This window comes from Propithecus coquereli, unplaced genomic scaffold, assembly GCF_000956105.1.
Source record: "Propithecus coquereli isolate 6110/MARCELLA unplaced genomic scaffold, Pcoq_1.0 Scaffold206, whole genome shotgun sequence".
NCBI lineage: Eukaryota > Metazoa > Chordata > Mammalia > Primates > Indriidae > Propithecus > Propithecus coquereli.
The window spans coordinates 4529956-4557016 of record NW_012145634.1 but is presented as its reverse complement, the minus strand read 5'-3'; the positions used below and the strand labels follow the sequence as shown (position 1 = coordinate 4557016).

At 45.1% G+C, this 27061-nt stretch overlaps 1 protein-coding gene across 1 annotated transcript in view; it reads left to right on the top strand.

The window, feature by feature from the left end:
• Nucleotides 1–27061, top strand: part of MYO18B (myosin XVIIIB) — a 236673-nt gene that overhangs the window by 102612 nt on the left and 107000 nt on the right. The window contains exons 25-30 of the mRNA XM_012644105.1: nt 12112–12231; nt 12453–12561; nt 16144–16268; nt 19286–19440; nt 25854–25977; nt 26680–26880. Coding sequence (XP_012499559.1) covers nt 12112–12231; nt 12453–12561; nt 16144–16268; nt 19286–19440; nt 25854–25977; nt 26680–26880 — 834 coding nt within the window. The remainder of the gene's footprint in view (nt 1–12111; nt 12232–12452; nt 12562–16143; nt 16269–19285; nt 19441–25853; nt 25978–26679; nt 26881–27061) is intronic.

Below are 27061 nucleotides of genomic sequence, written 5' to 3'. Positions count from 1 at the left end.
AGCAATTTGTGACACTGCACAGAAAACTAATACCTCCTTCCCCAAAGAATTTTTGCTACTGTTTGTTTGGATTTTTATTCAGTGCTTTCCTAGATTAATTCTATACAGTCTATCTCACACACAATGTTCAGTTGCTGGTGTTTCTGCTCAGTTTTATTATTTTTTAATTCTTAATTTTATTTTTAAGCCTGGCTTTACAGTTTACACCTTGATCAACATATCTAGTGGTCACCTAATGATTTTTCAGAGGACTTACTTAAACAACTTGAGCGGATGGATATCCTCAGCCAATGGATCTGTGCATGGGGTTGGGAATGCACTCAAAGTAAAGGCAGATTTAAGTCTTTCTCAGCTTTTACTTTCTGCCAGATCCTGTCATCACTCTTCTCCATCCTAAATGTCAATGTGAATGTGGTGGACCTAGAATTCTCATACACTGCTGGATAGAATGTTAAATGATCCAACCATTTTGAAAACAGTTTGGCAACGTCTTAAAATGACATACATCTACCATTTGATCCAGCCATTCCATTCTTAGATATTATTCTTTCTCTCAAGAGAAAGAAAAATATGTATACCTACAAAGACTTGCACATGAATGGTCAAGCAGCTTTCTTTGCAATACTTTAAAACCGGAAATAACTCAAAAGTCCATCAACAGGTAAAAGAACATAATAATACTTAGCGATAAAAAAAATCGAACATGTTACAACTTGATAATAATTATGCTAAGTGAAAGAAGCTAATAAAAGGGAAAGCAAACTTTATATTGCCATTTATATAAAACTCTATGAAATGCAAACTGGCACATGATGAATAGAAAATAGATGAGTGGTTTCCTGGTGACTGCAAGGGGTCAAGGTGGGCAGTGGCAGAAGGGAGAGATTATAGAGGGGCGAGAAGAAACTTTTTGGGGTGACAGATATGGTTAATATTCTGATTGCAATGACAGTTTCGCAGATGCATGCCAAGCCTGGAACTAAGATGAGGTGAGTGAGGCACTAATCGCAGACAGAAAATTTAGGCAGGTAAAGGTAGGGCAGGCAAACACTCAGTAATCAAGATAAATAATATTTTTATTCTAATGCAATAATTATAAATTAATGCACAAAAATCCCTGATGAGCAAAATATCAAAATTTTAAATAAATGCAGGATTCGTGGGCCAGGATTAGGGTGAGGCAAATGAGGCATTATTCTGCACAGTGGGATCTGGTCTTTGTTTAAAATTTGGATATTTGAATCATCATGGTTTTTTGTATTGACATTTAAAAAATATCACATTAAAAATATTATTTATCTTGATTTCTGAGAACTCTGGCACCCCCTTAAATTTTGCACACTAAGTGAGTGTTTTCCTTGCTTCATCCTATTCCCAGCTGTTTTTCTTTCCTTTTCTTTCTTTCTTTCTTTCTTTCTTTCTTTCTCTCTTTTTTTTTTCTGAGACAGAGTCTTGCTTTATCTCCTAGGGTAGGGTGCCATGGCCTCAGCCTAACTCACAGCAACCTCAAACTCCTGGGCTCAAGCGATCCTCCTGCCTCAGCCTCCCGAGTAGCTCAGACTACAGGCACGTGCAATCATGCCTGGCTAATTTTTCTATTTTTAGTAGAGATGGGGGGTCTCGCTCTTGCTCAGGGTGGTCTTGAACTCCTGAGCTCAAGCCATCTTCCGGCCTTGGCCTCCCAGAGTGCTAGGATTACAGGTGTGAGCCACTGTGCCTGGCCCCCAGCTCTGTTTTCCCATGAAGCCCTGGGTACCTCACAGGGTTCTGTTGAAGACCAAATGGAACCCATTTATTCACCTGTTCAACAAGCATGTATGTATGAACACCTCCCATGTGGTAGACATTTGACTGGACACTTTGAAAACAGCTAGGGACACGAGGTAAAGTCCCTGTCCTCACAAGGTTTAGAGGGAGACAGACCTCAAACAAACTAGTTACAGGTTGTGACATGCTACGGATATAAAGCAGAGGGAGGTGACAGTGATGGAGGTTGAGTGGGGCCTACTTTGATTCCAGATCTGAATAATTCGATGTAGCCATCTCTGTGCCGATCTGGGAGAAAGAGTAGAAATGGCGAGTGCAAGGGTTCCGAGGCAGCGCGGGGTGATATTTGTCAGTCCAGAGCAAAACTAAGGCTTTCTACACCTGCAAGAACCTGGTGTTATTATTACTGATAATATCGCTCGGTTTGGTTGAAGGAGAAAGGTAGCTGTAATTGGATTTATGATAAAGCCAACGGAACACACTCTTCTTCCCATGTTGACAGCCCGAGTTGAGCCTGGCTGGCTCATGGGAGGATGTGGAATAAGGTTTGGGAAGGAGCTGTCTCTTTTCCACCCCTTCTTATCCTCCCTGTGGAATTGTATCTATTTCACCCACGCCCACTCCTACAGCCACAATAAAATGTCAGTAGTGGAGTTGGCCATGGGGAAGGAGCAGGCTGGGGCTCCTCATAGGAAGGGTCACATCTGCACAGAGTGTAAGGACAGGCCAGGCTGAGACACTCCACCCTGAGCCTGACCCCTCTCATGCAAAATACTGTTAAGCTGGAATGACGCACAGTGCCTGGCAGTCTCACCCGTGTCTCTAGGGAGCAAGCTGCCTGACCTCTCCTGCTGAAGGCAGCGAGGAGCGGAGCAGCAGAAGTGATAAATTGAAGAGCTGTGGGCTGGTTGGGAATATCAGGGACTTCCCTGTAGAAATCCCTTCCCACTGAGCTGACATTCGAGGCAGTCATTAATCACCAGCTGTCAGGTCCGACAGGGGGATTTGCCACCCGTCGGCTGTTGGGGACAGACTTGGAGGGATGAGATGAACGTTCTCAGCATCCTGAGCAACAGCTCATGGGACACCTGTAGCAGGAAGGGAGGGAGCCCAGGCTTCGGCGACCTGAACCAAGCCAGCAAGTGTCCGCACCTGCAGAGTATTCTGCCCGGCTCTTTGCATCTTTATATCACAAATAATTACAAAAAGATGCATGAGGCCTTGAAAAAAATTAAGATAAAAGTTAAGAGCAAAGAAAATCAGAGCGAAGTGAAATAAAAGTTGAAGAGTATATAGAGCCGGGGAAAGAGTTAGGAAATGGAAATCTACCATTGGCTTCAGACTCCCTCTAGACTTCGCACGTGCTGTTCCCTCTGCCTGGAACACCTTCCTCCACCCTCTGCACCTGGTAAATGTCCATCCCTTTCACTCAGCTTAAGTCGTCCTTCCTCCAAGAAGACTTCTTTGACACTTGAAGGGTGGGTTAGGGCCCTACTATGTGCTACCCCTAGCCCTGTGTTTCCCCTCAGAGCATTGATTGACTGTTTTCTAACAACTTCCTGCATGTCTGTGTCCCAGCTGAACTGTGAGACCCCTCAGGGCAGAGATGTGTCTTGTTCATCAACTAACCACAGCTCCCTGGTATGAAATAGACACAGAATGGGTGAATAGAACCATTAAAGTTGGGCTGAAAAATCTAATACTGAGCTTCCTAGCAGCCAAAGCTAAGAGGGAAACAAGATATTCCATAGACACGTTGTGCCTAGATTTAAACAAAACAAAACAAAACAAAACACCTGTTCTTGAGCAGAGTAACTTTTCTGGGTATTGAGGTGTTAGGGAAATTTATCCCATGGATCCTTGTAAAAGGAGCCCTAAGGGATATGGTAAAGTATGACTTTAGGAATAGCCACACAGTAAATAAAACAGGGGCTCTGTAGGAGTGTTTTTGGTAGCATCATCCTGAACTGCAAGCCAAGGGCATGATATCAAGCCCATAAAAAATAATTCAACTAGAAGTCAAAGCGGTGCTTTCTCCAGGAAGCACATTTAGATGACTGAGTGTTATAATGTCTTTCTCCTCCCCAAATTCCTCTATCCCTTCCCCCTCCTCCTCTTGTTTCTGTTCCTCCTTCTCCTCCCTCTTCTTCTTCCTCTTTCTCGTCCTTTTTCTTAAACTCTAAATAAGACCGATATACAAATAAGTGCACATATCATAAGTGTGTAGCTCAGTGAATTTTCACAAAGTGAACACACCAGTGTTCTATTGCAACAGACACCCAGAAGGAGGCACAGAACATTCCCAGTTCCCCCACAAGTCCCCCTCTTGCCTCCTTAGTCACTAGCACCCAAGAGATAACACCAAACTGACTGCTAACACTATAGATATTTTTCTCCCTGTTTTTGAACTTTACCTAAATGCACACAAATCTGTGGACCCACTTGTGTCTGGCTTCATTCATTGAGCATTATGTTTGTGACATTCATCTGCATTGCTGTGGATCATTCATTTTCACTGATGTCTAGTATTCCACTATGTGAATAGACCACTACTTACCCATTCTACTCTCAAGGGACATTTGGTTGTTTCCAGGTTTATTTATTAATTTTAAAAATTGAACTGTTATGAACAAACCTGCTATAAACATTCTTGTACGTGTCCTTTGGTGCACATGTTATACATATCAGTTAGAAATATACCTAGGAATGGAATTGGTGGGTTTTATAACAGTTATTTCTATGTTCAGTTTTAATAGGCAGTTTGCTAAAGTGTTTGCATTAATTTACACTCCCGTGGCAATGGGTGAGAGTTCTAGGTGCTTCACATCCCCACCAGCACTTGGTAGTGTCTGTCTTTTCCATGTGGCAATTTTGGTGGGTGTGTGGTAGTACCAAATTGTCTTCCATCGTGTGCTTTTTCACATGTTTTTGGCTATTTGGTTATCCTCTTTGGCAAAGTGGCCTTTCAAGTCTTTTGCCCATTCTTCTATTGTTTTTCTTATTGATGTGCAACAGCTCTTTATATACTGTGGCTATAAGTTCCATTGTTAGATACATGTATTGCAGACATAGTCTTCTACTCTGTGGTTTGCCTTTTTGGATGCGGTCATTTTACATTGTGTTTCCTGAAACTTTGAGTTTCTTTGGGGCTGCCAAAGAGTAAGGAAGAAACCAAAGAGCTCCAGAACTCTCCAACCTGCATCAGTTGCAGTATCTGCAGTTTTTGGTTTCATTCTGTATTTTGTCGGTTCTCAAATGCGCATTTTCCACCTTTTTGCGTCTTTGAAATTGGGTCATATCTTAACCATCAACAGCATCTTATACTTAGCAATTGTGAGCGCCTTCTTTCCTTACATTCTCTAACAGTGCATCTTAGAATCAATGTCGGCTCACATTTGGTGAAATGCAGTATACGGGGGCCCGTGTAAGATTTTATTTGAAGAAAGGGCTTTAATTCCCCTCCCCCTAAAAAAAGTTAACTGCCGCCTTATATTTGTTGCTTTTACACTTTAAAAAACATCGTAGCCACCTGGGAAGTGGTTAACCCTGTAGCTTCTACTATCCATCCCCTGAAGGTTTGAAGCAGGAGGGAGGTCTTGGTGGGGACGAGGGGGGTGGTTCTTCTACTGGTTCTTTAACAAACCCCAAGGTGACCCTGCCGCAGGCGGTCATGACTCTCTAGAGCAGTGGTTATTATACCTGAAAATGCATCAGAATCCCCCATAGGACTTATCGGATTGCAGATTGCTAGACTCCAGCCTTAGAGATTCTGAGTCGGCAGGGTTGGGGTGGCCCTGCAGAGCCTGTCTTTCTAACAAGTTCTCTGGTGATGCTGAAACTGTTCATCCTGGGACCGCACTTTGAGAAACATCAGACTAGACAACAGCTGAAAGGCATCTCCTTCCGCGCGAGTCTGCTTCCTTGGAAGGCAGTTTCTGTTCACAGCTGGGCGTCAGACACCCTTTCAGGGCCACGTGTCATGGAGACACGCTTGTCACCGTTCGCAGCCGCTGCACCCCACCCGTCTGTCTCAGTAGAGAAGAAACGATGAATGGAAACGTTGTTGAAACATATTGTGTCTCATCAGTGGAAACTCCATTTGACTAGGCTTATTGGAAAGACATTATTGCAAAATGATTTAAGTGCTTCATTTGTGAGGGAGCAGAAGAAGAGATGAGGAGAAGATGGCTATAAATATTCTTCAAGCGTGCAAAATTTGCCTTGATGCAAAGTGGGTTTTTTTATTTTCATGAGAAGCACATGCCTTCTTGTCCGAAGTACCTATAAGACTTTGGGAGCACATGGATCATGTGACCGGGGTCAGGGTAGGGGTGTTTTCTTCCCTGTCTGGAATATGTTCTGGGTTTTCTTTAAGACCTTGTCTATGGCAAAAGACTGAGGCCCAAGCACTCCGGATTTCTGGCCTCATTAGCCTGAGAGGTTTTGCTTTTTTGGTAAGGAATAACAGAGAGAATCCAGGGTACAGCGGGGACTGGAATTTAGGTCAGAAAGTCCATTTGCAAAGTGCTGAGGGAGTTTGGTCACAGTGACCATGCATGTGGCTCGTGGCTCATCTCTAGGAGGGGAAGGGAAGTGACTTGCTAGGGTCATGGGGTCAACTGGCCACTGAGTCCAGACTACACCCCAGCTGTCCAGACTCCTAGCTTCATGGTCCTGCCATGGCGTCATGGTGCTTCTGTGGGGAACTGGGCTGGTAGCTCCCCGCTCCCCAAGGGAGTAGGGGCAGCCTGATTTACTGTCTGGCTTAGGACATCAGGGTCTCTTGGGCCTTCACTGCTGGGACATGCTTGGGAGGAGGGTCTCCCTCCGGCGGACAGCTACAGAGGTGCTGTGGCCACAGTGTGGCCACATTCACAGATGACCACAGTGGGGTTAGCTAACGCCCTTCAGGGAAGGGTCCTTAGGGGAGGGGTCTTAGAGGACAAGCAGGAGCTAGCCAGGTGACAAGGCAAGGGGACACTTCAGGGAGAGGGCACTGCGAGAGCAGAGACAGAGCACGTGGTCTTCTCTGGCAGCTGCAGTCCTGACGTTTGGAGTATTGTGTGTGGGGAGAGTGGTTATGGGGTAGGGGACAGGCCACCAAGCTGGGCCAGATTGCTGGGCCCATGAGAATCATGTTAGATGTTTGGACTCCATCCTGAAGGGAGGGCAGGACCAAAGAACATTTTCAAGATGGGATCTGTGGGTACCAGGACCCCAAGGGGTTGTTTCCTCTTTTGGGTGAAGAATTTTGGGGACCCTAGCGGCCCTTGAAGTCCCCTCTAAAGCTCCTGAAAGGCTATAACTGCCCATTCTCCCTGGAGGGACCCCGAGGCCAGTTGGTGCTGTGTCACCTCCACATGGCCCGCTCAGCGGCATGACCCTTCCGCCGGCATTCTTACCAGAGTGGCCCCGTTTCCGCCGACATGCCAGAGGCTGTAGAGCTGGCACCTGTTTAGATTTCTTTCATAGATTAGTTCATTCAACACATATTCTTTGAGTCCCCAGGAGGCAGATTGGGGAGTGATTAAGAGTGAGGGCTCCGTAGCCACCAGCTGGCTGGTGTCCTTGGGTGAGTGTCTGCACCTTGGTGCCTCAGTTTCCTCATCTGCAGCCTGGAGACAATATCAGTACCCACCTCCGAGCACTGGGAGGGTTCTGTGGGTGAACCTATGCCAGTGATGGTGATTATTATTATGGTTACTGTCTATTACTATTACTTAGTAGTGGGTGGTGTGCCCAGCTGGGATTCCTCCCTGGAAGGGAAGAAGGCACGGGGTGATGTCTGAATTGATGCCCAGCGTGTGCTCTGGGGAGTCCCAGAGCCTGACACTAAGCTGGAGATTTGTTCTGAATTTCCCCCGCTGCCTGAGACAGCTCAGAGGGCAGTACCATGAGACCGAAGCCATCCATAGCTTAATCTCCTTGACAAACAGCACACGAAGCCAGCTGGGGCTGCAGTTGGGCTGGCCCATCATTTACTGACTCATTTTCCCTTTTCCTCGCTCAGGTTGATGGGGACAGGGGTGGGGGCTTCCTTTCCCTGGGTGTCCACGTAGGCCCCCTTTGGCCAAAGCCCAGCAAGGGGGTTGAGGTCCAGATCTCGTCTGGCCTTGTCTGTACCTTGCTGGCTCTAAGCTCGCCTCCCTGAGCTGTGGCTTCTTGGTCTATTCCAGGAGGACAATGGCTCCTGCTTTGCTGACCTCCGGGCCTGGGGGTGGGGGCGCTGAGTCAGATGGTGGATGTGAGATGGAAGAGGGCAGGGTGGTTAAGAGCCGGGGGATGGGCCACCTGGGCTGAACTGCCTCTGCTACTTACCGTCTCTGAGCCTTAGCAAATCATTCTCCTTCCCATGCCTCAGTTTCCTGCTCTGTAAAAAGGGAATAACAAAAATACCCTCCTCATAAGGTATGTGATGCACTTAAAGAAGGTAACATGTACAGAGCAGCTCAGTGATGATCCACGCCCAGCTTTCCAAGAGTGTGAGCTGTGTCTCATGCTAGGAGTTGTAATGAACAGATCCTTCCTGTGCTAATTGAAACATGCAGGAGAAGAGGAAAGGTCACTGTTTACTGCTGTCTGCGGGTCAGAGGGTTTTTGGGCTCAAGAGCCCTTGAATATAAGAGCTGAGAATAGGGTCAAGCCAAGGCCCATGTGTGCCCCTGTGGTTTATTTGTCTCTCCAGCTGCACAGTGGGGTCTTTCAGAGCAGGGCCTGGTACACAGTAGGTGCTCATAGAGTGCTTGTCAGATCCATAAATAACAAGCAACAGTGACAGCGCCAGCACTTAATGTCCATCAAATCCCAGTTACTCACTGCTCTCCCAAGCTGCAAATGGTGCCAGTACACAGGACGTATTATTTCTCTTAGACTCGCTACAAAATTTACAGCAAATTCATTCATTCCTGTCCCCTTCTCTCTAGCAGGCCCGTGGAGTCATTGCTGATGAGTAGAAAGAATATTTCTGCTGATTTGGCCAAGTGGTAGATCCAGGGAGGTTTTCAAGATAATTTCTAGTTAATTGGTCCTTGACTAATCTGCAGGGACCCTTCTGGGTTTGTGAACCTGGCTCTCCCCCTCATTAAGTTGGTTTTCATTTTGCATTCCCCTAACAGCTCCGGGCATGGTGCCCACTCCGGGCCCCACCGTGTGGGAAGGGAGAGGGATTTGTGGGGACAAGGGAAGATCAGGGGCTACTTGTCTCCGTGAAAAGCATCTGTCATTTCCCCAATTTGAAAGGACCGATTGTCCTTTGGGCTCCAGACTTTGGGTTCTGTGAAACTCAAAATTAATGCATTAAATTAATTTTGTGCTCCCCTTGCTCCGTCTGATTAGCACAAATTAAGTTTCACGCTAATTGGCTAAGGGGGGGAGAACACAGTCTCGGTGCTCGGAATGAATGCTGATTTCAGGGATGGGGGTGGTGGGGGGGTTGGAGGTGTGATCCACGGCATTCCTGGACTACACCAGCGTGCACTGTGTGCATCTCAGCACTGTTCCAGCAAGAGTGATTTTGCATGGCCGTAAGCAAATATAAACCACCCAAAGCAAAATGTGAGGCCAAACTTAGGAGGAGACCTTGACCATTTCCACGGCAGTAATTCTTTGCATTGTGCAAAGAATGCACAATTGCATTGTGCAAAAGAATCACCCTGGAACGTGTTGAAGTGCAGATTCTTGGATTCTGCCTCAGGGATTCTGGTTTTGGGGAGCTGAGGGCCCAGGAATCTGCATTTTAACAACCATCCCAGGTCATTCAAGGACTTCCCCAGTGCACTTTAAAAACAACAGTGTAGGAGTAGCAAAAAGATGTGTCATTGCCAAACAACCAGGAACACCCCGGGAGAGCACCCCCATTCAGTCGCTGATGGCCATGTCTTGGATCTAACAGGTCTGGGTTCAAATCTCAGCTCTGCCACTTACTTGCTGTGCAACTTCCCCAAGCCTCCTTTTTTCTCTGTTTCTGTTGAAATCTGCGTTTTGGGCTGAGCAATCATTGATACAGTTGACAAGGTGGGAAGAAGATGGGCTGGGAGAGGGAAGCAGGTGGGGAGCATAGAATACACCAAGCAGCCCCAGTTTTTGGAGCACAACTATTTTTTTTGGCTCTTTTAAAAAGATTTTTATTTTGTTTGTTTATTTTCTCATTTGTTTTCTGATTGCAAAGTGTCAAAAAAAAATCAACAATACAGAGATGCATCAGAAGGAAAATGGAGTCCCCTTGAGTCCATTCTTCCAGAGGGGAAAAGAAATTGCTTTTAGCAGTTTGGGAGTGCTTTGTTCTGTGCAAGTACAAATTAAAATGAGATCATGCCAAATATTCTATTCTGCAACTTTGCTTTTTCTCCCCTTTGGCAATGTATTTGGGGATTTTTTTTTTAAAATGTCAGAACATGTAGATCTGGGTCTTCCTTCTTCATTGGGCAGCTGAGTAAATTTTGAGACAGCTTGTGAGCTGATGTATCGACAGAGACTAGTTTTAAAGGGCAGCTACATTCCACGTTGTAATAGACCATTCAGCTTCTGTGTGAAAACACCCCACGGTCGCCCCTAAGTACCAGCCATGACACAGAGGGTCCGGTGGGAGAGTGAGGTGTTTTGACATCTTCAAACACAACATTCACGGCATAGAACGGACACACCAGGAGGATATGTGACCTCACCCAATCCAGTGCATTTTACAGCCCAGGTGACCAACGCCCCAGAGGGGAAGGGACTGCCCAGGATCACGTAGCAGATTAGTTGTTGAACCTGGTCTTGAACCCTCTACCCAACCTCTTTTAAAAAAATTCCTGCCTCTTAACTTTAGCCACTGCCTCTTGTAAGAGGTAGCCTCAGTTTCGTGATCCACCTCTCCTCTATGCAAGGCTGTGTCTGAGCCTCTTGGCCATGAACACTTCACTAACATATTTCTGTCCTTACTTTCTTTGGCACCTCCTCAAACCCTGAAGGTTGCATTTTAGAACAACCATCCCGCAGAAGTTCTGACCCATTTACCATGTGGGTTTGGTCAGTTAATTGGGAAAAAAAAAAATCAATACAAGTGGGAATTCATTAAAAAAAATTCTATTTTTAACTTAAAACACATATGAATTAAATTACCGCATTTCTAAGGTAGGAGTACATCCTTTTGAGTATGAGCTTCTAACTCGAGTTTCACTTTTTTCTTTCTTACACCACACTCCTAATACACAGCCATGATTTCCAGTTTTGACTTCTTTATAACAGAGCAAATGGCAAAGCAATTTGAATGTAGAAACCTAATTTTTTACTTCCAGGTTTTTTGGTTTTTTTTTTTTAAGTTGTTGCACTACATTTCTTTGGCAACGTTTTTTTTTTTTTTTATTCCGAAGTGTTTAACCTAGTTTTCATGGAAACTCTTTGTCCAGTCTTATTTTAAAGGTTTATGTAATAGCTAGCTGAATAGATAATTACAGTAAAAATGCAACAGGAAAAAAAAAAAAAAACAGGTTGGGAGCACAGAAAAAAATGATCCTGGTTGATTTGCTTGAGTTCTTAACCTGGATGGAAATGGAGACCATTCTTCTAAGTGAAAGTATCGCAAGAATGGAAAAACAAGCACCACATGTACTCAGTACTCAATTGGAGCTAATTGATCAACACTTATGTGCACATATGGAAATAAGCTCAACGGAAATCAGGCAGGTGGGAGGAGGTGGAGGGGACGGGTAAGTTCACACCTAACGGGTACGATGCACACTTATAACTTTGACTCAAACTGTGCAGAAGCAAATTATGTAACTGAACTGTTTGTGCCCTTGTAATATTCTGGAATAATAGTAAGACCCTGGATGTGCATGGCTGTCCCCTGGTAGGGGCGGATGAGCCCCAGGGAACTGTAGACAGGTGAGGTCTGCCTAAGAGCATTCCGGCGTGGTGGGCAGTCATTGGTGTGTTTTACTGAGAGACGGTGTTGGTCAGTCCAGTGAGATGGTTAAGAAGATATTCTCTTAAAATGAGCTATTTTTTAAATTGAGCACCTACCATGTGCCAGGCACAGTGCTAAACTTCCTATGGGTTATCACACGTAACCCTCAAAACAATTCTGCAAGTTATCTCTCCGGCTTTGACATTGAGAAAACTGAGAATCAGATAGGACTCCTGCTTGGTTTAAAGTCACACGGTTACGGAGTGTTGGACCGAGAGTTCTACCACACCAAGACCAGTAAAATTCTGGTCTGTGCTCTTAACCACTTGGCTCTACCCAAGGGTTGCTGTTCCATGATAGCCAAGGGTTTGTCCGAGGGTGGTCCTGTGGAGTGTGTGGGGGGAGACAGGCACCAATGAGTGACCCTTCCTCAACGCCCCCATCTCCACTCCCAGATTGCTGACTTGACCACGGAGCTCGCTGATGAGCGCTTCAAAGGGGACGTGGCCTGCCAGGTGCTGGAGGGTGAGCGGGCAGAGCGGCTCCAGGCCTTCCGGGAGGTCCAGGAGCTCAAGGTGAGTGGTCGGGGTGGCTGGGAGGAGGTGGGCCTGCCCCCCTTGCTCACATCTGCGATCAGTGTGCCCAAGCAGGATGCACAGGTTGACTGACTCCCATGCTCAAGGGCCTGGGGAACATTTGAGTCTTCCTAAGTCTTGGCTTTGGAGGTGCCATGGTTAAGAAGACCAGCCCAGGCTTCTATCAAGCTCTGGTTTGGACCTTGAGCCCTTTCTTCCAGAGCAAGTATGAGCAAGTCCAGAAAAATCTGGGAGAAGTGGAGAAACAGCTGGAAGAAGCCCAGCAGAAAATTCAGTTGCATGCCTTGGAAAGGGATCGCACTGGAGGAGGTGAGCAGCCTGGGACCCTCGGGGCTGGACGCTGCTGGGCAAAGCTGCCTTTTCATTTGATTCATCGTTCATAGACGCACACTGAGCGTTCAGTAGGTGCTCGACGCTGCATGAGGGGCTGGGACGTCGGCAGAGCAAACAGACACAGCCTCTGCCCTCTTGGGGCTTACAGTGTCATGGAAGGCAGACATTATATGGATAATCCAATAGATCCCAAATAACAAATCATCGGTGTGACAGGTGCTGTTTAGTAATGATTCAGAGAATGATTTAAAAAATAGTGACTCTAAGGACAAGGCGCTTTTTCATTTATATGCATATTTTTAAAATACGTTTTGAGGAAGGCAGTTCAGTGGTTAAAAGTGGAACCTATGAAGTTACATTTCTGGATTCGAACTTCGACTCTGTCTCTGATCGGACTGGTGGCTTTGGGGAAAGCAATTGTGTCGTAGTTTCTTAATCTTTCAAGGGGAGATGGTCTCCGATGACCAATAGAGAGTGTTTAGCCATGTGTGTGGCACAGAGTGCTGAATAGCCATGATATTAGCTGATTTATCATTATTATTGCAAGAACTAATGAGATCACTGTCCATCTTCACAACCACCCGTGGAGCAGAAACTACTACCGTCCCCATTTTGCAGATGGTGAAGCTGCATCGGGCACTCGGCAGGTGTTGAACGGTGAGAAGGTGTGAGGACTGAGGCCTTGCCAGTGATAGATTTGCTCAGGAGTGCCAGGAGCTTCTGGGGGGTCCCCTGTCCCCTTCTTATACAGTTGCCTAGAGACTCATCCCAGCACGGTTGGAGGTGTTGGATGCTGACATCTTTGTCAACTTGCCCCTGTGTCTCTTACTCTCCCCAGCCTAACAGAATTGGGTGAGAAGAAAGCCCAGCATATCGGCTTTTATAAAATGTTAGCATCATTCCTTCCGGAGAATGTATGCCTATTGAGATGTGAGAGACACTCTGAGAAACAGGGTCAGGGGTCTGTGGAGCAGAGAAAAGGTGCATTTGCTTCCTGCTCCATCCTCCCACCTTGGCTACCCCCGGGGCAGGTACTTACCAGGGAGGTTTAACAGAGGAGTTTGAGGTTTTCTGATATGGGAGACCCAACAAGGTAGGTACACGTAGGAGGAGGGTACCATGTTGGCACAGAACCGGCAGCATGGGGCAGTGCAATTGCCCGGGAACGTCACCAGTGCCAGTTTTATCTGACTGAGAGTCGTGTCTAAATGATGCTCCCCAGTGTGTCTCTTGCGGACAGACAGGGAGTTAATGAGCAGGAGAAATGTGCTTAGCTGGTGGGCACATTAGTCACAATGCTATATAGGCTCTCATCTCCGGATGCTCATTCCAAGAAGCCAACCCACAAATATTTTGTTTTTCATTATGAAAGTAATACATACTCATTATAGAAACTTTCTAAAATATAGGAAAGTTGAAAGAAGCAATAAAACATTTTAATTATACCACTGCAATGGTACCACAGCCTCCTCTATGTTTCAAGATGGAGTATGAATTATTAAAAAATATTTTTTCCTTTATGCATGGATAAATATTTAAAGAGCACCTTTTATGATATGTACCCAGCACCAAGCTGGACACTGTGGGGGTTACGGAAGTAGTTTGCCCTGCGTGCAAGATACTTGCTATATAAATGAAGAGATCAGATACACCCAGGAAAAAGGTGATTAGGTAGTAAAAGGCTGAATTACACATACTGAGTTAGAGTGGCACCCGTGGGCAGGGGAGTCAGAGGTGGAGAGGAGCCGTGAAGGATGGAGAACAGTTTCCTCACCTGCTCATGGCACTTGCTCTGCAGCTCATCGTGGCATGGAACACACAGCTGTGGAAATGCTTTCTGCTCCCTCCTCTTCCTTTTGCAGGTCATGCTGCTTGTTGCCGTGAGACTTCTTCCTGGTGAAGAAACAGTATTCTTTTCCCATCATGATATTATTACCTTGATGGAAACTTGAACAAGCTTTAACTCTTTACTATTGATATTATATCATCCTTCTTTTGGGTTGGTTATATGGAAATCTCTATTGGGGTCACCTCTTCCAAGAGCTTAATCCTGCCATCCATCCATCCATCCATCACTCAATCCACCTGTCTACCTTACCATTCATTTATTCATTCATCTCTTCATTCATTCATTCATCCATCTATCCATCCATGTATCCATACACTCATTCAGCCATCTATTCATCCATCCACCCACCCACCTATCCATCTAACCTACCATTCATTTATCTATCCATTTATCAATCCATTTATTCATGCATCCATCTATCAATTTATCCATCCATTCATCTATGCACCCACCTATCTGTCCACCCTAACATCCATCCATCCTCCATTCCACCTATTTACCCAAATATTTATCTGTTAATCCTCTACCCCACCATTTATCCAACCATTCATCTACCCACTCATCCATCCACCTAGCCAATGAAACTTATGGAGCACTTACTATATGCTAAGCATTAGTATTAATATGTTCTGGGAACATAATGATGAACAAAACAAGTTTGTTGCCATTTTGAATTTGAGTCCTCTCCTTAATTTCCTTAGGCTTCTTTATGAAAGTCCTGGTCATACTAGGTTGCAGCTATATTTTTACATGTTTGTGTCTCTTCCACTAGATTTATCTTGGATGGTAGGTGGAAATTGCTTTTTATTCATTTCTTTATCCCTTTTGCCTGGTACAAAGTGGTGTGCTCAGTGAGTGTTTGGATGGATGGATGGAAGGATGGGTGGATGAATGGATGGGTGGATGATAGAAGAATAAGTGGTTAGTCTCTATCTTAGTCTGTCTCCTGTGGAATGTTTTCCACAGCTCCATTAACTTAAGGGGCATTATTCTATTATTCAGATGGTCAAAAGATAAGACATCATAACTTAAACTAGCCCATTATATACAGCCAAACAGTTTTAATCAAACCAATAAATGATATTTTTTTGAGATTTTTACCAAATCAAGGGATTTGGTATCCATGTTATCTTATGGAGACATCTTGTGACCAGTGTCTCTATAGCTATACATTTAGTAGACTCTTGAATTATTGCTAGTTTATTTATTTGTTAATTCAAGCAACAGTCAATGATTACATACCATGAGGATGGTCAGCAGGATGATTCCTTTTATGATTTTATTAGGTTCACTAATCAACAGGTATGGCAATCTGCTGTGTGTAGGGAACTCTTCTAGAGTATATGAAGGACTCAGAGATGACTTAAAACAGTTCCCTTGCCCTTAAGGATTATGGAATTTCCTTGGAAAAAGACAGGTATGAGTGCACTTGTAGAGGCAGTTGAATAGCATTAGGTAACCAATCCTAGAACACCGAGCAGTCAAGAACTTCAGACAGTTGGAGGTAGTCAGGACAGGCTGCCTGGAGGAAGAGTCTTTTAAAAGTTGGACTTAAAGCATAGTTTCTTAGTCCAAGGCTGAGGTGCAGGAGCTCCAGGAATAGTGAAGTTGCGTGCAAAGAGCCAGGAGAGTGAAGGAGAGCCATTCACACTCCCACCTTACGCTCACTCGGCCTCTCATCCTGGTGTCCCTCACTCTCTCTCCAACAGCAGACGAGTGGCAAATGCGCTTCGACTGTGCCCAGATGGAGAACGAATTCCTCAGAAAGCGTCTGCAGCAATGCGAGGAGAGGCTGGACTCAGAGCTGACGTGCAGGAAAGAGCTGGAGCAGAAGGTAAGAGGTAGTGGACCCCATGGGCTGCAGGGCTGTCAGGGAGGGGCAGGTTCTCACCCTGCTGTGGGAAATCCTGGCGTTGGCCAGTCCTTGGAGGGAGAAAGACAGCACCAGCCACTTCATGTTCTTCCACCTGCACTGATGGAAATGCTGGTCACCGTGGGACATGGAAAATATTTTTGCTACCTTTGGGTCGTCTATCTAGGGAGAGACTGCTCTGTGCTACAAAGAGCACGGACATCAACTCGGGATACCTGACTTGCAGTTCCGTCTCCGCTTGGACCTCCTGGAAATCACTTTAGCTCAGATTGCTCATCTACAACGTGATTATCACATGCTCTTAAAATAGTCACATTTTGTCTATTCCTGTTGCCTCTGTCCTAATCTGCTACCTCAACCTCTCATCCAGACCAGAGCAGCAGTCTCCTAACTGGTCTCCTTGCCCCTGGCCTTTACCCTCAACCGCCTGGCACACTGCAGCCAAGGAGTCTTTCAGAGTTACTTTCAGATTGTTCTATGATCAAAAAGTATGCTGACGCTCGTGGTATATTTTTTTCCTTGTGTGTTTTGTAAATTTCGATTGTGAGCTCATCTTCAACAGGCCCCTCTGCTCAAACTCCAGTAGTCCCAGGGGTTCTGAGTTGTGGAACGTTCCTTGTCTTATGCTTCCTTCATGGTAAATTGTGTGTGTGTGTGTGTGTGTGTGTGTGTGTGTGTGTGTGTGTTTAGTTATTTTTTATTGTGAGTTCATCTGCAGCAGGAGAGTTTAATTTATTTTTACTTTTTATCAATTTTAATGAGAGTCCTTTGTAACAGGGTTGTAGACATGTTCCTCTAGAAGAAACGGTTTTGCACTTCCTCCTGCAGCGATCCCTGAGATAAAGTTAAATTCTCAATGTCAGATTTTTGCAACACATGTGAAGTGTCAATTGGATCTCTAAACCCACGCGAGGCATAGACCTGGTGTTCTGATTTCTTACGGGAATACTTTCTCCCACACCTAGAGTCAGGGGGGGAGGCAGGCTTTCTTAACACCCTCCAGGACAGCAGATGAATCTCTTTGAGGGTCCTGACAGTGCCAGGGTCTTCATCCCAACTCCCCACCTTCCATGAGCTCAAGGCCTTGTCTCCTGTCTCTCGGCATTTAAACACAAGCCTCTATCCTTAGGGATATTTTTGGATCTGACAGCTCCTCTTCCCCTTCATCCCAGCTTCCATGATATCAGCATGTACTATTGTTTTTATGACTTTGTGTCCTCTGGATTTTTCTTATCTCAAGATTTCCTTCTTTTTGAAAGAGCGGCTAGACATTACAAATCTAATGTAATCTTATCTCTCTATATTATCATCTTATCTAGTCTTTCTAGATGAATGTAGTGACAGTTTGGCCTCTTTGCCTGTCTTCCGTTGCCTCCAGCTATCCCTGGTTTAGATCCTGGCCTGTCTACACTCTAACCAATGACATGCTAGTAAATGGCTCTCCAGGGAATGGGGGGAGCCCTGATTTGCAGCACTTGCCAATCTCCATGGTGTAAATACTTCCACCATGGTCAATTTAAAACTACCATTTTGCTGTCACTGAACATGACCTTTGGAAGAGACGTACAGAACCAGCTCCCTTGAACCGGTACCGGCCATCTCCAGCACACAGCTGACTCCAAACACACTCAGGTTTTTTTCCTCTCCTTCCTAAAATGTCTGATTCTTTCTTACCACTGGGCCTTTGCATATGCTGTTTCTTCTTCCCAGAAGAGTCTTTCTTTCTCTCTCCTGCCTAGATATCTCCAACTATTCTTAAGATCTCTGCTTACATGTAACTCTTTCCGGAAAGTCTTTGCTGATGCAGAATGTGTTGGGAAATTTGGAAGTTTCCCCAATTATAAGCCTTATTGTGCTGTATTGTAATTACCTGCTCATTTCTTGGTCTCCCGCATTCCATTTAAGAGCCATAGGGGTGGAGGTCATATTTGCCAGAATTATTATTATGTCCTCAGTGTGAGAGAAAAGTGTCACACAATCACCTTGCAGAGGTGAGCCAGGGTGAGGTCACATGGGAATTTACAAACAATGGAAGTGAGGTGCAGTATCCTCCACGGTGGTGGTGATGGTTCGAATGGTCGCCTTCAAGATGGACATTATATTGTCATCCTCGAGAGACATCCTGAAGTGTAGACAAACAGAGAGACAACTGCAGGGAAATAGCCCAGTTCCTTAATAACACATCACGAAGTTGGGTCAGTTTCCCTAAGGAAGGGGGATATTCATGCTACATTAAAAAGTAATAACACTGCAACCTTTTCCGAGCAGCAGAATATAAGAAAACATCCCATTTGCCTTCAAATACTGAATTTAGAATTACAGGCTTCATTAACTCAGAGTTTTGCTTATTTAAAGCAATTCTTTAATGAGACCATTTCTTCAAAGTGAGTGTGCTGAGTTGCGCTCTTTCCCAGATCTAAACTAGGACGTTTGGGAGGGTGTTTCCTGGAGGAAGATGCAAGAAACTTTGCTTGTCTGCTTGCTGAAGGCCGTTCACATTCCCGTGTAATTCAGCCTCCCCAAAGCGCCATTTGCTGCTTTAACCTTCAAGGTCTATCTCTTGGGTTTCCCAGTCAGATTTTCTAGGTGCGCCATTTTGGCTGCTTCGTGGCAAATATCTCCCTCCGTTATACAAGCTGATCGGGGAGCAAGTCATCCAGTGCTCCAGGGGCCATCAAGCTAAGGCCAGGCAGGTAAAGGATCTGTGAGTGTGTTGGCAGGAGGTTTATTGAGGAAAAGTAAGAACAACCCTAAGAGACTGATGGCATTATACCCATTTTACCTCTTAGCAAACCAAGGCTCCGATAAATAGCTTCCTGGAGGTAACAGGTGGAAAGTTGTCAAGACAGGGTCTCTCCAGCTCCAGGCTCTGCTCTCTTCCCATGAAGCACCTTGGAAATGGCAGCTCCTGGAAAAACCGAGTTAAAAGCCTATTCAGCGCCAACAGAGCCTGGTAATTCATTCTGTTACTCCCACAGCTCGCGGAGCTGCAGAGTGCTTACGAGGGGGCCAAGAAGACAGCTCACCAACTGAAGAGGAAGAGCCACCATCTCACCTGTGACCTGGAGGACACTCGTGTCCTGCTGGAAAACCAGCAAAGCCGCAACCACGAGCTGGAGAAGAAGCAGAAGAAGTGAGTTGTGTCCTGTCCCATCACCTGGGTGCCAGGGTGGGCTGCTGGAGTCTTCGGGGGCTCCCGGTTCTCCTCCTAAGCCCTGTTACTTCTGTCACTCCTTGTCCATGGGTCCTAACTCCCTCGTTGTGCTTTAATTTTCCTCCCCCTCCCTTCACATCTTATTCCTGTTGGTTTCCCCAAGAATTTGGCAAGAAATGGTTCTTTTCTCTTGCCCAGCCTCAGCTATGTTACCAATTGACCGAAGGACCTCAGGCAACTTTCTTGGTCTTTCTGGGCCACGACATCCCCACTTGTCAAGTGAAGAGCTTGTTGAGGAGGGTAAAGACAGCCCAGCACCGGTTCAAATCCCAGCTGTGCCTCTTTCTCGTGACCTTGGGCAGGCCTTTCCGCCCTTCTCAGCTCCCAATTCCTTGTCCTTGGGCTGGGGGTGAGATCGCCCTGTCGTGGTGAGGACGATGATACGGTTGGTACATCCAAATGGACTGAATGCTGGTTCCCATCTATGCCAATTGTTACGAATTGGGCAAGAGAATGAGGAGGCCAGAAGATGGAGTCCCTGCCTTTCTCATTTAGGATTTGGACTCTCAGATCGTGGGAGCAATTCTGGCAGAGACTGGGCCTTGTGCACCACCAAGATGCCAATCTTGAATCTGCACAGTGGTTCCCATACTTGGTTTCCCATTAGGATGCTGTCACTGCCAGGTGACGGTGGAGCCTGTCTCAGTACCCAGGCCCATGCACTCATGGGCCTCCTTTTGCAAAACCTCAGCACCTGTGATGCCTTTATCCCTGGACAGCTCAGCCGTGTCCAACGTTCTTCAGCTCACTTGGTGGGGTAAAGGTGTCCGGGGGTCCTGTTCTGAGCCAGCAAGCCCTAAGGGAAATGTCTTAGAGGGAAAATATGTGGAAAGCAGCCTCTTGTAGAAGACTAAGGATAAAATACAGAAAAAATTCCTAAGTGAGCCAAGATGTGGTTTGCTGAAGGTGCCTCTTTTCCAAGAAGTAGCAAGCAGCATTACATTCCCATGGAGGTGGCATGGATTTTAGACTGGACTTTATCTGCGTTAAACATTGTTTGTCTCATTTACCCTTCAGCTTTCCTGAGCTTGTCTTTTCCATCTGAAAAAAAAAAAAGTCTTTTGGGGATTGTTAGCATATCCTTATTTTCTTTTTACTGGTACCTACTCTGTTTCCTTTTCCACCTTCCCATGGGTGCTCCCGCTAAACCTGACCTTTGCAGCCAGGAAAAGGGCTCAGCTCCACTTTGGTCAATTGTGTGACCTTGTCAAATGACACCGTCTCTCTGGGCCAGAGAGTGACTGATGTCTCAGGTCAGTCCTTGGACTTAACAGGTCACCTGATCCCAAAAAGTAGCTCTGACAGGCCCCATCTGTAAAATGAGAGGTGTGGACTCCATCATCCCCCAGGTTTCTCCCAGCTGTGACCCTCATAGTCCCCACCTGTGGGTTCCACTCCTGTTCTGAGAGACGTTTTCTGTGATGTGAAGGGACTGGACTCTGGAATTTGTGTAATCAGAAAAGTGCCATCACTCTGGTCTCTCCCTCACCCCCTTTGGCAGAATCCCTCATTGCGGGGACTTACACACCTCTGCACAATGTCCCCTGGGAAGGTACCTGTTTCATCCTGCATGCATTTCCTCCTCTCAGAACTTACCTGCCTTGTGATGCCCTCTGCTCTGCTACCATCTCTTGGCAGAAGCTAATTAATTAATTTATTTTTTCTTTTTTTTTAAGTTTATTTATTATATTACGGGGTAGAAATGTTTTTGGTTATGTGGATCACTTTTGTTATGCTTGAGTCAGGGTTATAGGTGAGCCCATCACCAGATAGTGCTCATTGTACCCGTTAGGTAGGTTTTTGCCCATCCCCTCCTCCGCCCTCCCCCCTGCTCCATTTCCCTTCCCTCTGTGCACATGTGCGCTCATGGGTTATTTCCAGTTTAATAGTGAGTACATGTGGTGTTTGTTTTTCCATTCTTTAGATACTTCACTTAGGATAATGATCTCCAGTTCCATCCAAATTGTTGCAAAAGACCTTAATTTGTACTTCTTCATGGCTGAGTAGTATCCCATAGTATACATATACCACATTTTGTTAATCCACTCATGAATTAATGGGCACTTGGGTTGATTACACACCTTGGCAATTGTGAATTGTGCCGAAATAAACATTTGAGTGCACATGTCTTTTTGATAAAATTATTTCTTTTCCTTTGGGTAAATACCCAGTAGTGGGATTGCTGGATCAAATGGTAGGTCTACTTTTAGTAGTATTTTGAGGAATCTCCATACTGTTTTCCATAGAGGTTGTACTAATCTGCAGTCCCACCAACAGCGTATAAGCATTCCATTCTCTCTGCATCCATGCTGACATCTGTTGTTTTTGGAATTTTTAATAAAAGCCATTCTAACTAAGGTAAGGTGATATCTCATTGTGGTTTTAATTTTCATTTTCCTGATGATTAGTGACATTGATCATTTTTTTCATATGTTTATTGGCCATCTGTCTATCTTGTTTCCAAAAGCTTCTGTTCTTGTCTTTGGCACACTTTTTAATGGGGTTGTTTGTTTTTTTCTTGATGATTTCCTTGCGTTCTTTATAGATTCTGGTTATTAGTCCTTTATTGGGTGCATAGCTTGTGAATATTTTCTCCTATTCTGTAGGTTGTCTATTCACTCTGTTGATTATTTCCTTAGCTGTGCAGAAGCTTTTTAATTTAATCAAGTCCCATTTATTTATTTTTCTTGTTGCTGTGATTTCCATTGGGGTCCTCTTCATAAATTCTTTGCCTAGGCTGATATCTAGGAGAGATTTTCCAACATTTTCTTCTAGAATTCTTATGATTTCATGCCTTACATTTAAGTCTTTTATCCATCTTGAATTAATTTTTGTGAGTGGTGAGAGATATGGATCCTGTTTTATTCTTCTGCTCTGGCTAACCAATTCTCCCAGCACCATTTATTGCATAGGGCTTCTTTCCCCCAGTGTATATTGCTGTCTGCCTTGTCAAAGATCGATTGGCTGTATGTGGTTAGTTTTATATCTAGATTCTATGTTCTGTTCCATTGGTCTGTGTCTCTATTTTTGTGCCAATACCATGCTGTTTGGGTTACTATAGCCTTATATTATAGTTTGAAGTCTGTTAATGTGATGCCTCCAGATTTGTTCATTTTGCTTAAGATTGCTGTGGATATTCAGTCTCTTTTCTGGTTCCAGACAAAGCATAGAATTATTTTTTCTAGATCTGTGAACTATGATGTTGGTATTTTGATGGGGATTGCATTGAATCTGTAAATCTCTTTGTGTTGTATGGACACTTTAACAATGTTGACTCTACTGATCCATGAGCATGATATGTTTTTCCATGTGTTTGTGTTGTCTGCAATTTCTTTCCTCAGTGTTTCATAGTTCTCTTTGTAGAGATTTTTCACCTTCTTGGTTAAGAATATTCTTTGGTATTTTATTTTCTTTGTGGCTATTGTGAATGGTATTGAGTCTTTGATTTGACTCTCAGCTTGACTATTATTGGTGTATAGGAATGCTACTTATTTGTGTTCATTGATTTTGTAACCTGAGACTTTGCTGAACTTATTTATCAATTCCAGGAGTCTCTTGGTGGAGTCTTTGGGGTTTTCTAGATATAAGATCCTATTATCAGCAAAATGCAATAGTTTGACCTCCTCTTTCCCAATTTGGATACTCTTTATTTCTTTCTCTTTCCTGAGTGCTCTGGCTAGGGCTTCCAGCACTATGTTGAATAAAAGTGGTGACAGTGACACCCTTGTCTGTTCCAATTATTAGTGTGACTGCTTTCAACTTTTTCCCATTCTGTATGATGTTGGCTGTGGGTTTGTCACGCATGGATTTTATAATTTTCAGATATGTTCCTTCTATGCCTAGTTTGTTGTGGGTTTTTATCATGAAAGGGTGCTTGATTTTGTCAAATGCTTTTTCTGCATCTGTTGAAATGATCATATAGTCTGTGTTTTTACTTCTGTTTATGTCATAAAAAACATTTATTGATTTACTTATTTTGAATCATCCCTGGGGTGAAGCCTTCTTGGTCGTGGTGGATTATTTTTTTGATGTGCTGTTGAATTTGGCTTGCTAGTAGATGATTTTTGCATCTATATTCATAAGGATATTAGTCTATAGTTTTCTTTTTCTGTTGCGTCCTTTCCTGGCTTGTGTGTCAAGGTGAAACTGGCTACATGCAATCAGCTGGGGAGGATTCCCTCCTTCTCAATGTTATGGAATAATTTCTGCAGTATGGGTACCAGCTCTTCTTTGTAGGTCTGGTAAAATTTGGCTGTGAATCCATCTAGTCCAAGACTTTTTTGTTGTTGCAAGCTTTTTGATTATTGTTTCAATCTCATTGCTCATTATTGGTCTGTTCAGGAGTTCTATTTCTTCCTGATTGAGTCTTGGGAGAAGCTAATATTTTAAAATGTTAATTGCAGATAGCAGGCATTACCTTTCCAAGTGGATTTGAATTTTAGTAGGGAACCTAAGGGGCCAGCAGAAGTCTCAGTCTAATGGTGGAAATTCAGGCAGAATGATTATGGTGAGGGAGAAATCTAGAAGTCAGCAATACTTGCTTGCATCTCTCTAAGTTTAAGCCAATTGTAGATGCAGCTGCCTCCTTAGTTTGCTGAGCCCAGGATGGAGTCATGCCTCCATGATGACAGAATTCCCTGACCTCACCTTGGCTTCTAAGTTCAGAGTGGCCCAGAATGGTTCCATTTAGGGTTGGCTTCTTGTTGCTATGGTTACCATGTGGGTCACGAAGCTCAGTTGCAAGGACTGATGGAACTCTTGGGGTAAGACCTGTGTTACGCCCACTTACTCCCACATTTATGAGAAGCTGGACTCCAGGCCTGCTCCTACTGGGGTGAAAGGTGTGTGCAAGTCTGCTGGCCGCAGGCAGTTGGTTGATCCATGTGCGCTAGGAATCACGGTCTGTGGGGGCCATTCTTTGGCATCAGGTGGCCTGTTAAGTCAATGACTCCTTTGTAGCATCAGTCACAGTCTGGCCCCAACTATCTTACCTCACCTGTTTCAGGGATGAACAGGTAGATAGAGGAGTAGCCAAGACACTAGGGAAGCTGGGCTCAAGCCCACTGCCACCACTCTGGAATGTGGGGCTGAATCACTCCTCCTCTCTGAGCCTCAGTTTCCTCCTCTGTAAATGGATATAATGACGTGTTTCTTGCTGCATTGTTGTAAGGACCAGTTGGACCCCAGCCCAGGGCCTGGAATGTTGGGACTGCTGGATCATCGCCATCATCAGAACGTTTCCATTCAGAGGCAGTGCATAGCACCTCTTGAATGATGTCACCAGTAGCCAATCAGAAAGCTTCAACAGGAAGCTTGTGTGATCTATGACTGGCTTTCTCAGGAGTCTGAGACTTTGAGTGACCATCTAGTATTAAAGGACACTGGATAACCTTATAAAAAGGGAGACTTTCTTGCCACCAAAGCCCAGACTCCATGCTCAGTTCTGCCATACCAAGTTCTTAGGAGCAATGGGACTTTCCATGTGAACCAAGGGCAAGTGACTCAAAGTCACACGTTACTGAGGCTTGGTGAAGGCTCCTCTGTCGGTTTCCTCATCTGTGATGGGGGCCAGAAGGCAGAGACAACCAAGTGGAGTAATGTAAAGTCAAGAATGTGCTTTGCACCCAGTGGCTACCATCACGAGGGGCAGGAGAGCCCCTAACGAGACATTTCTTAATCCCCTGGATGACTGGTAGGACTGTCTAGTCTTCGCACTTTCTTCTTGGGAAACAAATGGGGACAAGACTGACTGTATAAATGTCCAGCATTTTATTAATAATTAGCATGCTTTATTCTGATGTAGAAGGGTATAAGCCAGACAATATGATGTAAAATATGAAATGCAGAATAACCTTGATTGTGCTATATATGTACACATTCATTCATTTGTTCATTGGTCAGTGCATACTGGATGCCAAATCTGGGCTTGGTAGAGTTAAAGGGTCTTGACATATGTTGACAGACCAGATAGGTTAGCTTTTTCTGTATACCTTTTATTGTATATCTGTGTATAGTTTTATTCTATTTTAGTTTTTGTCCATGTATTTTTGTCATATTTTTGTTAAGTATCAAGCTTTTTTGGTGGAAACTTTATATAAACCCTAAAAATTGCTCTGGTATTCCAGATTTTGATACCACATCCACAACTTTACATAAAAGCATTGAGCAAACCCTCTATCTTTTCATTGCCTCTCTCTCAATCTCTTTCTCTTTCTCGCTCTCACTCTCTTTCTTGTGGTTCCTGGCAAATGAACCACCTCCCTCCAGCTCCTCCCTGCCCTGCCTCAGTTTCCCCCACTGTGGCGCCCTGACATGTGTCCCGCTTTGGACAGGTTTGACCTACAGCTGGCCCAGGCCCTGGGGGAGTCTGTGTTTGAGAAGGGCCTCCGCGAGAAAGTGACCCAAGAGAACACCAGCATCCGGTGGGAACTAGGCCAGATTCAGCAGCAGTTGAAGGTAAGGGGCGGGGGGCGCAGAGCCATCTTTGCTCTTGGCTGCGACCAAGAGAGAACCCCGCACAGGTGTCCTGGTCTGTCAGGCAGCGGAGTCGTGTGTCCCAGCATGTCTTAATAAAACAAACAGTGGCTGGCAAATTGATAATCAGACCTTCTGAACTTGATGTCATGATGTTGTTTCAGTTACCAGCACAGGTTCCAAGGTGTCTACCTGGGAGGTGCAGGAGGCTCAGCAGAGAGTGACTTGGCTATAGCCTTGTCCAGGAGCAATGCCCTATCCCATACAGGTTCCAGTGCAGAGGGATTTTATTAAAATATGACATGGGTGCCTCACTCAGCTGCTCCTCATCCTTCTGTGGCACCGCTGTCTCATCCCCAGCCTCAGCAGGCAGACAGGGAAGCTTTACCTATGTGCCTACATTTCCCTTATAGATGGGCTGAGCACTTCCTTTATGCGCTCTGAGATCTAACTCTAGGGGCAGTGGTGTTGCTCTACCCCAGTCCCATCTCTTGACCCAACCCCTGCCATGCCTGAGAGCAGCTCTTGCTGGTGCCCTCCCAGCGGGTGCTGTGAGGGGCCATGAGGTAGAGCAGAGATGGCAGGCATTGGAAACTGGAAAGTGTATTCCAGCAGGTTGCAGACATAGTCCTGGGGGAGGAAGAGAGCATGCTCATGCAACTCCATTCTCTGCTCACTTTGTAGCAAAAAGAGGAGGAAACCTCGCAGCTGAAGCAGGAGGTGAAGATGCTGCAGGATCATAAACAGGAGCTGCTGAAGTCTCCCTCTCTGGGGGAAAATTGCATCGCTGGCTTGAAGGAGAAGCTTTGGAAGCTGGAGTCTGGTGCCCTCGAGCAACAGAAAATCCAGAACCAGCAGGAAAACACCATCAAGCAGCTGGAACAGGTAGGAAAGCCTCGTCCCGTGCAGGCTGCAATGCAAAGTGAAGTTATTAAAAACAGCAACAAGGGCACCTTGCTTGGCTACTCCTAATCCTTCCATGGATCCCTATTACCCCAGAGAATCTTTAATCTCCTAAGTCTGACATGAAGATCCTTCGTGATCTAGCCCTCTCCTACCACCCTCA